This window comes from Monocercomonoides exilis (assembly GCF_001643675.1).
Source record: "Monocercomonoides exilis strain PA203 chromosome Unknown scaffold16-1735695, whole genome shotgun sequence".
NCBI lineage: Eukaryota > Preaxostyla > Oxymonadida > Polymastigidae > Monocercomonoides > Monocercomonoides exilis.
Window position 1 is genome coordinate 787608 of NW_027150561.1, and position 13600 is coordinate 801207.

Consider the following 13600-nt stretch of genomic DNA (forward strand, 5'->3'; position numbering starts at 1 on the left):
TCTTCTCCAGTATTGTTTGGGTGCTTGTAGACTTGTTTTAAGCAGAAAAATGCAAATTAATCTTTGTGATAATTAATTTGAAACATACAATTTCCACCATTGAAAGATTTTGTTCTTATTAATTCCACGAATGTGCATTCATTGTTTTTTAATTCCTCAACTTTTCTTTCAAACGCTTCAAGCTGCAAAGATGAATAATATTTAAAAAAATAAATAATTATGCACGCTGTGATAAAATAAGATTGCCAAACAATATTTTTCGCTGACAAGCATCGTTGTAATTCCAATGGCAATTCTTTTATTAAATCATTTTTCGTCATTTCACTCATTATTCAAATGATCTCGACAAACCGACTGATCTCAACAGACAGACTGATCTAGACATGATCAAGTCGAAAAGATCTGTCGATTTGACAACAAAAAAATTCTTTTTGCATTTTCATGTTTTATTATTCATTTTTATAATTCTCAAAATAAATTGAGAAAAAAAAATATTAGAAATTAAATGTTATCCAATTTTTAAAATTTTTCTAATGGAAAAGTCTTAAAAGTGTTTTTAACGTCCATGTCGGTCGGATTGTCGTTTCCGTTTGACAAAGTCAGTATGTCGCAAAGGCTTGCCTGAGCTATTCTTCACTCTGTCGAGCCTGCCAATAAACATTGAATTTAAAAAAAAATATCATTAAAATTATTCAACTTTCATTGTTTTTCTTTTCAATTAGTTAAAATCTGTTTTCAATCTCTTTTTTCACATTCTTCCGAATTTTCCTTTTTTCACAATATAAATATCATTCAAATGATATTCTTTTCTTTTGAAAATCTTTCTAATTCTTTAATCTTCCACCATTTTTTCTTTATACATCATTTTATCCATTTCTTTTTCATCAAAGGTGCTAAGAGCAGCCGAACAAAGTTTACCATCATTATTTGAGAAATGCAAATAATTATTCATTCCATTGAGAGTTAGCTTTCCCCATATAGTATTTTCCATCTGTGTGTGTCAGAAATTTTTAATAAATAAATAAATAAATAAATAAATAAATAAATAATTAATTAATTAAATAAAAAATTTAGTTAAATACTTTAAAAAGAAATGTTCCGTTTTACATTTTGTTTCAATTGCTTTTGTTAATTGCGAAGAAGAAGAAGCCGACGCTGATGAAGAAGAAGCTGATTCAAAAGAAGAAATATCACTTTCAGACAAAAAAATAGTTGAATTGTCGGAATCGATATTAAATAAATAAGTGTGAAAATAACAACAATAAAAATCAATTAAATCATAAATAGTGTTAATTTCTTTGTTTCTTAAATAATGATTTAAAATGTTTGTTAACAATCCAAACTCACTGTCAAAGTCGTTTTTACCGTGATGTTCAGAAAAAACGACAATGAACAGTGTTTGTTTTTAAACAAAATTGAATTTGGAGCAAACAATGAATTCAAAAAATGCGAATTACGGAAATGTGGACCGTTATCGTAAAAAATAAAATAAAATAAAATAAATAAATGAATAAAAAAAAAAAAAAAAAAAAAAAAAAAAAAAAAAAAGAGAGAGAGAGAGAGAGAAAGCAGTAAATTATGTAACCTAAGTTTGGTAAAACCGAAATTATGATCCACTCACATGTTGACTTATCTTACTGGGAAAAAAAAATTTAAATACACTTTAAAACATATAGAACTTTTTCAAAACAATATCAATAAAAATATATAACAATAAGAATTTGATTTCAAAAGAAATATTTTTCTTAAAACTAACTTGTGAAGTCAGCGGAACATTAAGCGTGCTCTAGCGCACGTGCAATAATAATTGAACAATCACGATTAAAGAAATAATTTTCATCTTTCTCCAAAGCCAGTTAAGCCTAATTCGACTGCTTTCATCAACTTTTCGGCTAATTCATCTTGCGATGCATACACAGGCAAATCAAGTTGATTGAAACAGGTATGTGCGGATGGTAAATGATCTGGTGATTGCGGTATTTTATTGATGGTAAATCGTCGAGGCCCGCTACTTCCAACAAGATTTGAAAAACCTAAAAAAAAAATGAACACAAACAAATAGTAAGCAAATTAATAAAGTCGAATAACATTTCATCAAAAGCAACTTTCCAACTTGTTCAATTATTTAAAATGCATTTTACAACTTTAATTATCAAAACATTCACTCACTCACTGGCTTTTCTTTTTCTTTCATTCCAGACAAAAGGAAAGAAATCAATCGATTTTATTTCTCAAACCTCCTTGGGGAACTTTTGTTGTTCCAGTAACAAATTGGAAAACGCTTGTTCTCTGCTCGTTGTCCATTGCCTCCAGTATGCGCCAGAACCACACAATCATCGGTGTCTGCTCCGTGTAGTTCACATACATCGTATTTTTCTTCCAGTCATTAACATCAATCTCCACGCTACCACACAACAGCTTTTCCATTTCTTCCATCGAGAAGTCCTTCACAAGCGCCTGTGGAATGATTTCATTGAAGCCAAAGCGCAGCATCTCCAGCTGTGGTGCCACTCGTCCTTCCACAAGATGCAGCGCTTTCAGTTGCACAAAAGCATTCTTGTTCTCTTCAGTCACATCGATTGAAGAACCATCTTTAACCAGATCCACCTCTTTGATTTCGCCAAATGTCATTGACGTCTCGCTGAATGTGAGACACAGGTCTTCGATGCTTGTTCCATCAGTTTCCAATATCCCATTCAGCGACTGGTACTGTTCAGGATCAACAAGCTGCAGATCTTCATAGCAAGGAGGCTTTCCTTGCAGAGCTTTGTACACAATCGGAGAAAAATATGCACTCATCAGAAATCGATCGAACAGAGCTTTTCCCATAACACGCCCCACAAATCTGAAGTATTCCAGATGTAATGGATTGACACCAGACGCAGGATTGATCTCAAACACTCCTGGATTTCCTTCCATTGGACGGAATAGCCCATATTCTGGCTTCACAAGCTCCACAGAAATGAGCTGGAACCATTCTCTGGTCAGTCCACCATAATCCAACCCAGATTCTCCGTAATAAGTCACATTCAACCTCAGCTTCAGTCGATTCTTGTCTGCTCGCATAACATCTCTAAAGGAGTCCTGCAGCAACCTGTCGCGCCTCAGGGTAATTTTCAGCCGGGGCTTATCGCGCCACACTTCCGGCTCCGGCTGGTGCATACCTGCCAATTGCTTCCACAGCGTCGTTGTTCGGAGTGTAAACTCTGTGCGCTTTCTCCGCTGCTTCCACTGAGCAAATAGCTTTTGGTGTATACCGCAGCCCATTGTAGCCACTGAAGCGTAACTCATCCCAGAACCAGAACCTCGCGTGAAGTGCATGGCCGCAGCAGACGCTTCATATGACATAAGACAGCAGCGTATGCATTGATGCCTCTCGCATCCAGGTGCAGCATTATTAGTGCAGCGAAGGTTTCTGCATAGAGACGAAGACAGACGATTAAGAACGTCTGGCAAAGTCGGGAGGCAAGATGGAATGGATGCTACATACTCTTTCATCAGAAACTCGGCAATTCGAGAAGGCGTTTGTGTATTTGAAGAAAGAGATGAAGTGTTATTGCATTTGACATGTTGTGATGAAGAAGAGGCTTCTGATTGTGAAGGAAAAATGAAATGATCGGGCGAAATGAATACAGGTGAAAGTGTTGAATGATCATCAGCTAATTCGAATGGTCTTTCCACAGTTACAATATCCACAGAATCCAACAATGATGGCTCTCCAACAAACGAAAACATCTTTCTTTGTTCAATCCTCAACTCTCGAAGGTACAGAAAATATCTTGGATCAATCCATGATGTGCGCTTTTCGAATGTGTCAACATAAAAGAGTGCATTCTTCTCGACATTTTTGCAGATTTTAAATCTCGAAGGAAGTGGATGATCTCTGCGATATTTAATGAAATTTTGAAAATGTTCCAAAAACAATGCAGGCTCTCCATCATACAACCTCTGAAGTGCTGGACACAAACGATAGTTTTCATGTATTGAGAATTTTTTGAGTTGAAGATCAGAAAAGCTGGCTGGAAGATCATAGAGAGAGTTATGATCACAAAAAAAAGAGTGAAGAGTTTTCAATTTTCCAATATTTTCTGGTAGAATCTCCAATTGATTGAAGCTGACATCAAGGTATTCCAGATTAGGTAAATTGCACAGCTCAGAATTCAAAGAATGCAATTTATTATGCGCCAAACACAAACTGCATTTAATCACAAAAAATTCCAAACATCATAAAATATAAAGCAATAATAAAAAAATATACAGAAGAAGGCACATAAAATACCATTTTAAGTTGCGAAAATTTCCAATCTCAGACGGTAAAGATGAAACAAGATTATGAGTCAGTATGAGAGAAGTAAGGTAAGAAAGATTTTCAAGTCCCGGCGGAATTGATGTTATAATATTTCCAGAAAAGTCTAACGTCATTATATTGAAGCTTGGAATGTAATCAGCTGGAATCTGCTTCAATCCTGATTTCACCCACACAACTGCCTCTGATGATGTATACAAGTTCTCATTTGAAGCAGATTGCTCTGCTCCCTATGTTTTATGGAATTATTAAAATAAAAACAATCAAAACTTTTTCTTTATGAAGAAACAATAATCTCAAACCATTTCGGTTTCAAAAAATTATGTTGGGCTCCAAAAATCAAAATTTTCAATTCTTCGTTCAAAAAACAGTCCAGTTATCCACAAATATTTTTATTTCGCACCATGCAAATTGAAAAAAAAAAAAAAAAAAAAAAAAAAAAAAAAAAAAAAAAAAAAAAAAAAAAAAAAAAAAAAAACCTTTTTTTACAATGATTATTATTGTACAAAAAATGAAAATAAAACGAAATATCAAATTGATAAATCTATCATATCAGATGAAATTACTGAATGAAGAGCAGATTGCATATTGTGAAAAGTAGTTGATCCTTCGTCTCCTTTTAAATCAGGCTTTGCTTTGAAAAGAGTATCCTTTGCCCAAAAACAAAAGAAATAGATCTTTCTTTCTGCAAACTGGAGCTGAGAAAGAGATAATTTTCCATAAGAAGAAAAAATATATTTGGAACTTTTCTCCTTTTTTGAGCGTGATGATATTGAAATCTGAAGTTGAAGACTTTTACAAAATAGAGAATGAAGCAAAAGAAGAGACAAAAGAACATTAGATGGCGACTCTGCCAACAGAAGCAAATCATCGAGACACTTTTTCACGAATTGAGGAGAAGAAAGCGACGGAAGTGGAAAATCTTTTGCACTTTCGTTTGTTTTGCGCTCATCTTCAGTGAATTTCTCAAATGAATTCATTGAAGTTGACTCGCCATGTGAAGAACTTAAAGATGGACGAAGAATTCTTTCAATTGATGTTGATAAGGCATCCAGTACAGTTGACGGAAATGGAAGCTCTGTTGACTCAGCTGATGAGACAACAATTGGAGTATCTTTGCTCTTACTGATTAAAGAAGAAGACGACTGATGAGAATGACTTTGAGAAGATTTAGCTTTTTTTGGCTTATGAAGCACTGAAGATAGAGAAACAGCAATACAGCATGATTCCAACTCCATGGCTGTCTGCTCGTCATCGCATTGTTTTTCAGCCGTTTCTTCTTTCTTTTCAGCTTGTTCGTGAATTTCCCCCTTTCCGTCAGCATCTTCATCTTCGGAATATATTTCTTCTGATTTTTCCAATTTAAACAGCTCCCCGTTCCATAAGCGAGAAATGTAGCAGAAAAGAAACAGAATTTCAGTGCAATGAACATACAGTTTCGAATGATAAGATGGAATTGCTTGTGCAGGGAATCCTGTTGAATGATATTTAAGTAACGGAGTGGTGAGAGAAGGAGCACATCGAAAGGCCGGATGAATAAATTGATAAAATAAACAGTCTGGTGATTCAGCCTTTCTCTGGCGCAGTTCTTCTATCCATGCAAGTTTCTATATTTATGGAAATGAATTCCATTTTTTTTTAAAATCAAAATGATATAAATAAACATATAGAATGATAAAGGGGTTTTAAAAAATAGAATAGATATAACTTTAAAAATTATTTTCAAAAAAATCTTTAAAAAAATTTCGCAAACGTGGTCCCACCATGGGTTATATGGAGGAATAAGTTTATCCAATTTTCCCGATATAAGATCGTTTTCAAATTGTGCTCTCTGTATAATACATAAACATGAATAAAACATAATGTTTACGATTTGAACCAAACAATTTGCGCATCATTCATCAGTTCATCAACAGTTTTTCCAGAAAATAAGTCTGAATCTTCGTCAAATTGCTTTTCACCTTGATCCTCAAAAGAACGAAGTAACCTTAAAAATTATATATAGGATTGAGAGACATAGTAATTATACATACTCTACAGTTTTACTTTTCACTTCTTCATCTGCAACTTGTGAATGAAGTTGATCTTCAATTTGCGTCCGATAAAAATTTTCGCAACAATAATTACTGTGATTCTATAAAATAAAAAGCAGTTATATCGATGAGATATGACGAAATATCTTTAGCAAAACTTTGTAGCAATTCACCGAACAATATTGCAAATGACATCTTGGACAAGTATATTTAGCTTCTTGCTGATGACATCTAAGCGGACATTTTTTAGAAAAAATCTTTTTTATTTTTAACTCGTAATAAACCCTGAAACATACACTCTACATTGAGAAATCATCAATTTTAAATCGGTGCATTAACCATTAAATAATATTTAGTGATTATTGATCTTGATGATCAATATTTTTTGGATTCTTGCTCTTTATTTCATTCACTTTCACTCAAATACCTTTTTAATACATTTTATTTTCTAAATTGAATTTTTGTCAATGGCTTCACGTGGATATCGGCGTTATTTTGTGTTAATTTCTGCTTATATAGCTCTTGGATTTTTGTTGCTTTTAAGAGTGTATTTCACAAGTAAAAATGCAGTCATACCACCTCACATTATTGTATTTGGAGGTGCTCCTTTTAATTTTTTGAATATCGATGACAATTTCTAAATTCCATTTTTACAACAGGAGCTGCAATGGACATATTCGGGCGCTCTCCTACAGAATATAAAAGCGGTGGATTTTCGAGTGGAACAGTAGAGGCTCATGTAGGTTTGCTGCAATGCAATTTGATACAATAAAAACTCGATAATTTAATGATCTATTGAATATTTTGCAATTATTCTTTCAAGGTGGTGTTGGACGAAACATCGCTGAAATGGTTATGCTATTAGCTAAAGAAATGCTTCCCCCATCAAAAATGCCAAAAATTTCGCTCGTTACACCATTGGCCGATGATTATACCGGAGCTGCAATTATGAAGCATAATAAGAAATTAGGTTTGTAATCTGTACTTTTTTACCGAATTTTTAATGCAGCTTGTTGTTATGTTTGCTCTATGACATAAAAAAGGCATTGATATGTCGCACATCATGTCAGTTCCAGGATATCCTACGCCAACTTGCATGGTGTTTTCAGATTCGGCTGGTGAGATATCGCAGGGCGTATGCGATTTTCGAATCCTGCGCGAAGGCTTGAAGCCATCTCACTTCAAAACAGCATTTCTTCAAAATGACACACATCAAAATTCAAATCCATCAACACTTCAGAAAGTGAAAAAGCATATTGCTGACAGTAATGTTACAGCATTTTTGCATCGCTCTGGAACGCCTCCATATGTTCCTGAATCTGTTGCTGCCTCTCTCTCACCTCCCATGCTTTCTCTGCTCCTTTCTGCGTCGCTTATTGTTCTCGACAACAATCTGTCCCCCGAAACCACAGTATTTATTGCTCAAGTGTGCTTTTAATTCCATTATCTTCCATTTGCGATTTCATACATATACTGCAATACGTTATCAATTAACGCTCTTTATTTATTTGGTTTTTCAATTGATCATATTCTCTTATGCCACGTTTCCACAAAAGACTGCAAAGGCTTTGAAGATCCCGCTTTTCATGGTTCCTTCGACTTATGAAGGATTTGAGAAGACCCGAGAAGCAGTTCATTATGCTACCGTTGTTCATCTTAACCGATTTGAGCTTAATGTGTTTACTCATCCAAATGTGTGGTTGATGATTTCTTTTTTCCAAATTCATCGTTGATTGCGCTGTTGAGAAAAAGAAGAAAAGGAAAGAAACTTTTGCGAAAAGATTTTTGAATAATTTACTATGTTCTTTTATTTTTTATTCGATTTATTAAAAGTTATGCCTTTTTTTTGCCAAAATAATTATTTTTATTGTTTGAAATCAACTTTTTTATGTTGTGGTACTTTTTTAGGATCCAATTCCACCTCCTTCTTATTACAGCAATCGCGGCCTGAATAGAACTGAGGTGTATCTTAACAGCATTGTGCTGCTTGACCAAGGAGTTGAGCTAGTTGTCACAACAGCAGACAAAAATGGAATATGCTATTGCACAAAGGAAAGAGTGTGCTTCTTTTTTTATTTGTAAAAAATGATGAAGTGGTGCATTTACTGTTTAAATGAACATATTTTCATTTATCTTTAAAAACGATAAATATCTGAAATAAATTACTTTTATCAATAATAATAATAACCAAAAAACATTAGCACTCCACGCCTCATCCAATTGGCATTGCAGCTCCTGCAACACATACTGCCACACTGCCACACCAAGAACGAGTTGCAAATGTGCATGCCACAGCGACAATTGGCCATGCAGCAAGTGGCGAAGGCGCAACCAAACATTCAGAAGAAGACATTTCAAGTGTGAATCTCATTGAAAACAGAGGAGAGGAGATTGTGGAGCGAATTGCCATCATTGACGAGGTGAAAAGAGACAGCCCGATTGGAAGCGTGGTTGATGCACTTGCACCACAGGAGGTGACAATAACACAGTCATCAACATCATCTTACTCCCCAGCAACTGGAAAATCTTCCACAACAACACAAGTATCAGCTGCAACAACAGCAGATTCACAATCTGCTTCCACTTCTTCTGAGCAGAAACCTGAAGAGGCAACGAGTCTTTCTCCTGCTTCTCTTCCATCTGGATATATTTTCATGTGCGAGCCAGCGATTCCTGCGCGTGTGAAGAGTGTTGTGGGCGCAGGCGATACGGCAGCCTCGACACTGATTGTGCAGCTGCTCAAAGAAGGATTTGTGACGAAGAGGAATGTTAGGCAGTTGAGCGCTGCAGATTCAGCACAGAAACAGAGGAAAGACAAGAAGGCGCTTTCTCCATGGAGCAAAGATGGAGTGAATAGTGTTGGACGCAGAAGCAATAGAAATAAGAAGATTGTAGATGAGATGGAGTCGAAAGAAGCTTTTATTTCATCATCCTCATCGACTTCTTCTTTACCACCTCCTCAGAAGAAGATCATTGAGGCCGATGCAAACACCCACTATTCAGAAAGTTCAGACAATGAAAGCGACACTTCATTTGATGAAAAGACGGAAGATAACGAAGGCCACATCCAATCTGAGCAGCGGAAGGATGCTTCCAAGAAGAAGAAGAGAAGCCACGCACATCCTGTGCAGCACAAGGCAGACGGCTCGACTTCGAGTGTCCATCCTATTCAGCGTGTGATGAATGCCATCTCACCATCTACACAGTCGTCACGCAGGCAGCGTTCGCTGCACGGGAAGAAAGAGATGCAGCGGAGGGAGAAAAGCCGAAAGGCAGTGAAAGACGGAATATCGAGTGCTGTGAAAGGAGTGAAAGACTGGATAGAGAAAGGGAACGGTGAAAGCAGCTTGCTCGATGGCGAGAAAAAGGAAGGAGCAAACGCTGAAGGCAGACCGTTGAATTTGAACGAGATGGACATGATGGAATTAGCAGCACAAAGGAATCTGAAGTTTAAGACGGAGGAAGAGAAAAATGAAGAAAGCAAAGACAAAATTGATATGGACGCAAGTGCAAATGCAAATGATGACGAGAAAGAGGCAGAACACAAGAAAAGAGAAGAAGAAATCCAGGCAGAGAAAGGTGGCGAGAAAGGAAAGGAAGATGAGGAAGATGAGGAAGATGAGGAGGAAGAAATGAACGAAGATTCAATTGAAAAAAGCAACAATCAGAACGAACAGGAACAACAAAATGACAATTCTGATGAATCAAACGAAGGCAAAGGAATGCAAACGAGTTCAGACAGCGATGCACAAGAAGAAGAATGTGATTTGACATTGAATAAATCCGAAAAAGATGCTATTTCAACGGAAGGAGAAGGACAAAAAGCTTCTTCTGAAAACGAGGACTCTTCAAAGAATGTCGAACCTACAACTGAAGAAGCACAACAGAATCTGCAAGAGGATTCAGACAAAACGCAAACAGAACGAGAAGAAGCAGAGAAGCAAGAGCAAGAGCAAGAGCAAGAACGTGAAGCTGAAAGTGACGCAGGGTCAGCTTCGAGTGACGTTCAGCCACCAGAAGAAGTTTTGGCAGACATGTCACTTTTGTCTCCAGCATTCCATTCGCTTTCGCCGATTGAGCGGCGTAGGAGTCTGCAGCGTATGTTGCAGTGGGAGCTGGCTGCAGCGAAGCTGACGGTGGAAGGGCGCAATCCGGAAGAAGGCACGTGGCTGAAGAAGGAGATGCTGGAGAGAGAGTGGGAGAGCGCGTTTGGAAGCGAAGTGCATGAGAAAAAGGAGAATGAAGAGAGTAAAGAGAGTAAAGAGGGAAATGAGAACAAAGACAACAAAGAGAACGAAGAAACAGCTGAGAAAAGCGAGAAAGATGAAGAGACGGAAGGAAAGGATGATACAAAGGAGACAAAAGAAGAACGAGAAGAGCCAAAGAATGAAGATTCAACCGAAACAGAACAAAAAAGTGATGAAACAGACAGAGATTTGACTGTTGATAGCACTTCCTCAAAAAACACGTCAGATGAGATGGAACAAAAAGAAAATTCAGACGTTGCCCAAAATGAACAGAAAGAGGTGGAAGAAAACTCTGAACAAAAAGAAACAGAAGTTGGAAAGACAGAGCTTTAAAAAGGCACTTTAAACATTTTATAATATTTTTTTTTATTCACTGTATAATAATATTATTATTTTAAACTTGTTCAAGCAGTCAGTTGTAATGTTTATTACTTTCGTTTTTATGATGTCATTCGTTGGAAATGTGGATGTTTTTTATCTTTTTTATTCAAAATGGAAGAATTTTTTTACCCCCAAAATTCTCCATTTGTTTTTCAAACCTTACACTGTGAACTTTTTTTTTCTTTATGCTTGTTGTGATGTCTATACTGACCTCGACATCTCTATCATTGCTTACACTCTTATTATTCAATTAATTTCTTTCTTTCTCTTTTTTTTCACATTTTAATAACAATAACAATTTATTAATTTATTTAATAAATGAATTTTTATTACTGTTAATCGATAATAAATGATAAACTGTGTAGTGTATCTTTTTCGAATGGATCGAAAACGAATAAAAACAGCACTCAGAACTACAAAAAAAATCAATTCAATAAACTACAACATTAAGAAAACCGCTGCCATTCGAAATACAGGTGTTTCTCTTCTCATGTACTCTTCTTTCCTTCCTTCTTTCCATCCTTCTCCCTCTTCCACCTTCACAAAACAGAAACAGATAAAACTATGAAAGAATAGAATGACCAAATTACCAGAGCTTTGAAGAAGTTATGCAAATGGATTAAATCCTCCCGCACCACTTGGCTTTCCCAGATCTTTGAAAGGATCAACTGCCTGAGTGGTTGGAGCAGCGCCGTGGGCATACGGCGAAGGTGCAGCAGCTCCAGTCGATGAAGGTGCTCCCCACGGGTTAGCTGCTCCGCCAGCGCCAGCGCCAGCTCCTCCAGCACTCGCAGGATTGCCCCAAGGGTTAGCAGGGCCAGGCCCTCCTGCAGGTTGGGCAGCTCCCCACGGATTTGGTGCAGGAGCAGGATAACCTGCAGGTCCTGGAGTGGGCCCTCCCCATGGATTCGATGCTGCAGCGGGAGGAGCACCCCACGGGTTTGCGGCAGCTCCTGGGGCCTGTGCTTGTGGACCCCAAGGATTGCCTGGCTGAGGAGCCTGCGATGCAGCTGGTCCTCCCCACGGGTTGCTTGGTCCAGTTGGAGCTGGTGCCCCCCACGGATTGGCTGCACCTGCAGCAGGACCAGGAGCGCCCCACGGGTTTGCAGCGGGTGCAGGAGCAGGAGGAGCACCCCAAGGAGCAGCTTGGGCAGGTGGATAAGACGAAGGTGCACCCCATCCTCCTGGTCCTCCCATACCACCATATGGATTTTGTGGGTTTGAAGGGTACGGAGCGGGTGCCCCAAATCCTGGTTGCCCCATTGGTGCAGTAGATGCCCCAGGACCGCTGAAGAGTTTTAGGATGTCAGAACTATCAGTTTCTGTTTTTGTGGTTTCTTCAATCAGAGGAGGTGCCGAGGGTTGTGAATGATGTGTTGGTTGCGTAGGAGCTGAAGAAGATGGTGTTGAAGTTCCAAAAAATCCTTCATTGAATGCAGTCGGAGCTGAATTTTGCACTTGAGTTGTTTGTGTTGTGCTTGGAACAGACCCTGTAGCTTGTGCACCAAAGTTAAAAAAACTTGGGGCATCGTTAGATGCTGAAGGAGCCTGAGCAGTTGAAGCAGCTTTTTGAGTTGGTGGAGGAATTGATGGCGATTTTGGTGCTTTAATATCTGGAGTGCGAGATGGTTTTGGTCCAGGTGAAGTTGTTGCTCTTGGTACTGGTGTTGGATCCTTTCTACCACTTCCTGACGGTTTTTGAGCGTCTAGCGGACGAAACCATCTTTTTTCGTTATATTTCAATTTCATGAACCTTTCAACTTTCGGGCGATCTTGTCCATCTGGTTTTTCAAAGGCAGATGGAGTCCATGTCGCCAGCCAGACCTTTGCTGCACCCTAAAGAATATTTCAACAAGTATTGAACTCTACCATCTTTAATCAAATATGTTATACCTCGTTTCCAATAGATCTAATTTTTTCAACTTCTTCATCAGTAAAGTCTCCCATTCCAATTCCTTTCACCTTTCGGTTTTGCGATCTATGTGTTCCAGCGCAATTTTGGCAAACAAAAGTTCCCAACTCCAAACATATGTACATTGGCCTCTGCAATGATGCAATCATATTGAAGATAATAAAGAAAAATGAATTAAATGATTTTTAAGAACGAATGAAAAGACCTTCTCTGTGCAATCGAAGCACGTTCTATTTGCTTCAAGCTTCATAAGTTCTCTAACCGCCTTTTCATTTAATTCAGCTTGCTTTGCTTTTAGACTCATTGCAATCCCACAGCAAACCAAAGTGATATGAAATTGTGAAAAATATAATTAGATCAATATGATCAAGAAAATATTTTAATAAATTTGAGAAATTATTGCTTTTATGTTTTCGTTTTATTTTTTTAAATTGAGCGTTTGAGCTAAAGATAAATAGGCCTTTGCGACAAGCCGACATTTCACGGAGGACCTCGACAAGTCGACCGACAAGACAGTCACTAATTTTTGAATTTATATTTTTAAATTTTTAATTGAAAAACTCTTTTTTTTAATTCTATTAATTTTTTTTCAATCAAAATAACAAACGATATTTGATATTTAACTATTTTTTATATCTATTATTATAATCATACAAAATATCCAAAAATGCTATAAAAATGAGTTATCGACAGATCTTTGAAGAGATCAGTCGAACGACAA

General features: G+C 37.2%; 4 protein-coding genes across 4 annotated transcripts; 1 reads left to right on the forward strand and 3 right to left on the reverse strand.

Annotated features, from left to right (window-relative positions):
- Positions 1-1836: 1836 nt before the first annotated feature.
- MONOS_4306 (putative E3 ubiquitin-protein ligase TOM1) lies at positions 1837-4611 on the reverse strand (the record flags this gene model as incomplete). Its single annotated transcript, XM_067874369.1, has 4 exons — positions 1837-2033; positions 2238-4195; positions 4280-4536; positions 4609-4611. 4 exons carry the CDS (start codon positions 4609-4611, stop codon positions 1837-1839), a joined length of 2415 nt encoding a protein of 804 aa, XP_067729594.1.
- A 225-nt stretch (positions 4612-4836) lies between these two features.
- Positions 4837-6534, reverse strand: MONOS_4307 (uncharacterized protein; the record flags this gene model as incomplete). The annotated part of the gene is made up of 4 exons (XM_067874370.1): positions 4837-5913; positions 6060-6137; positions 6191-6293; positions 6518-6534. 4 exons carry the CDS (start codon positions 6532-6534, stop codon positions 4837-4839), a joined length of 1275 nt encoding a protein of 424 aa, XP_067729595.1.
- A 272-nt stretch (positions 6535-6806) lies between these two features.
- Positions 6807-11286, forward strand: MONOS_4308 (uncharacterized protein; the record flags this gene model as incomplete). Its single annotated transcript, XM_067874371.1, has 7 exons — positions 6807-6939; positions 6999-7082; positions 7163-7309; positions 7383-7765; positions 7896-8033; positions 8248-8397; positions 8541-11286. The coding sequence occupies 7 exons, from the start codon at positions 6807-6809 to the stop codon at positions 10917-10919; spliced, it is 3414 nt and encodes a 1137-aa protein (XP_067729596.1). The 3' UTR covers positions 10920-11286.
- On the reverse strand, positions 11279-13226 carry MONOS_4309 (Arf-GAP domain and FG repeat-containing protein). The gene is made up of 3 exons (XM_067874372.1): positions 13085-13226; positions 12861-13010; positions 11279-12803 (listed from the first exon to the last, which is right to left on the reverse strand). The coding sequence occupies exons 1-3, from the start codon at positions 13181-13183 to the stop codon at positions 11574-11576; spliced, it is 1479 nt and encodes a 492-aa protein (XP_067729597.1). The 5' UTR covers positions 13184-13226; the 3' UTR covers positions 11279-11573.
- Positions 13227-13600: the final 374 nt, after the last annotated feature.

Excerpts from the sequence above, each read along its gene's own strand:
- MONOS_4309 (XM_067874372.1), bottom strand. The coding sequence starts at position 13,183 with ATGAGTCTAAAAGCAAAGCAAGCTGAATTAAATGAAAAGGCGGTTAGA. Across the intron at positions 13,011-13,084 it reads GCTTCGATTGCACAGAGAAG|AGGCCAATGTACATATGTTT; the intron begins GTCTTTTCATTC and ends GCATCATTGCAG. Across the intron at positions 12,804-12,860 it reads TTAGATCTATTGGAAACGAG|GGTGCAGCAAAGGTCTGGCT; the intron begins GTATAACATATT and ends AATATTCTTTAG.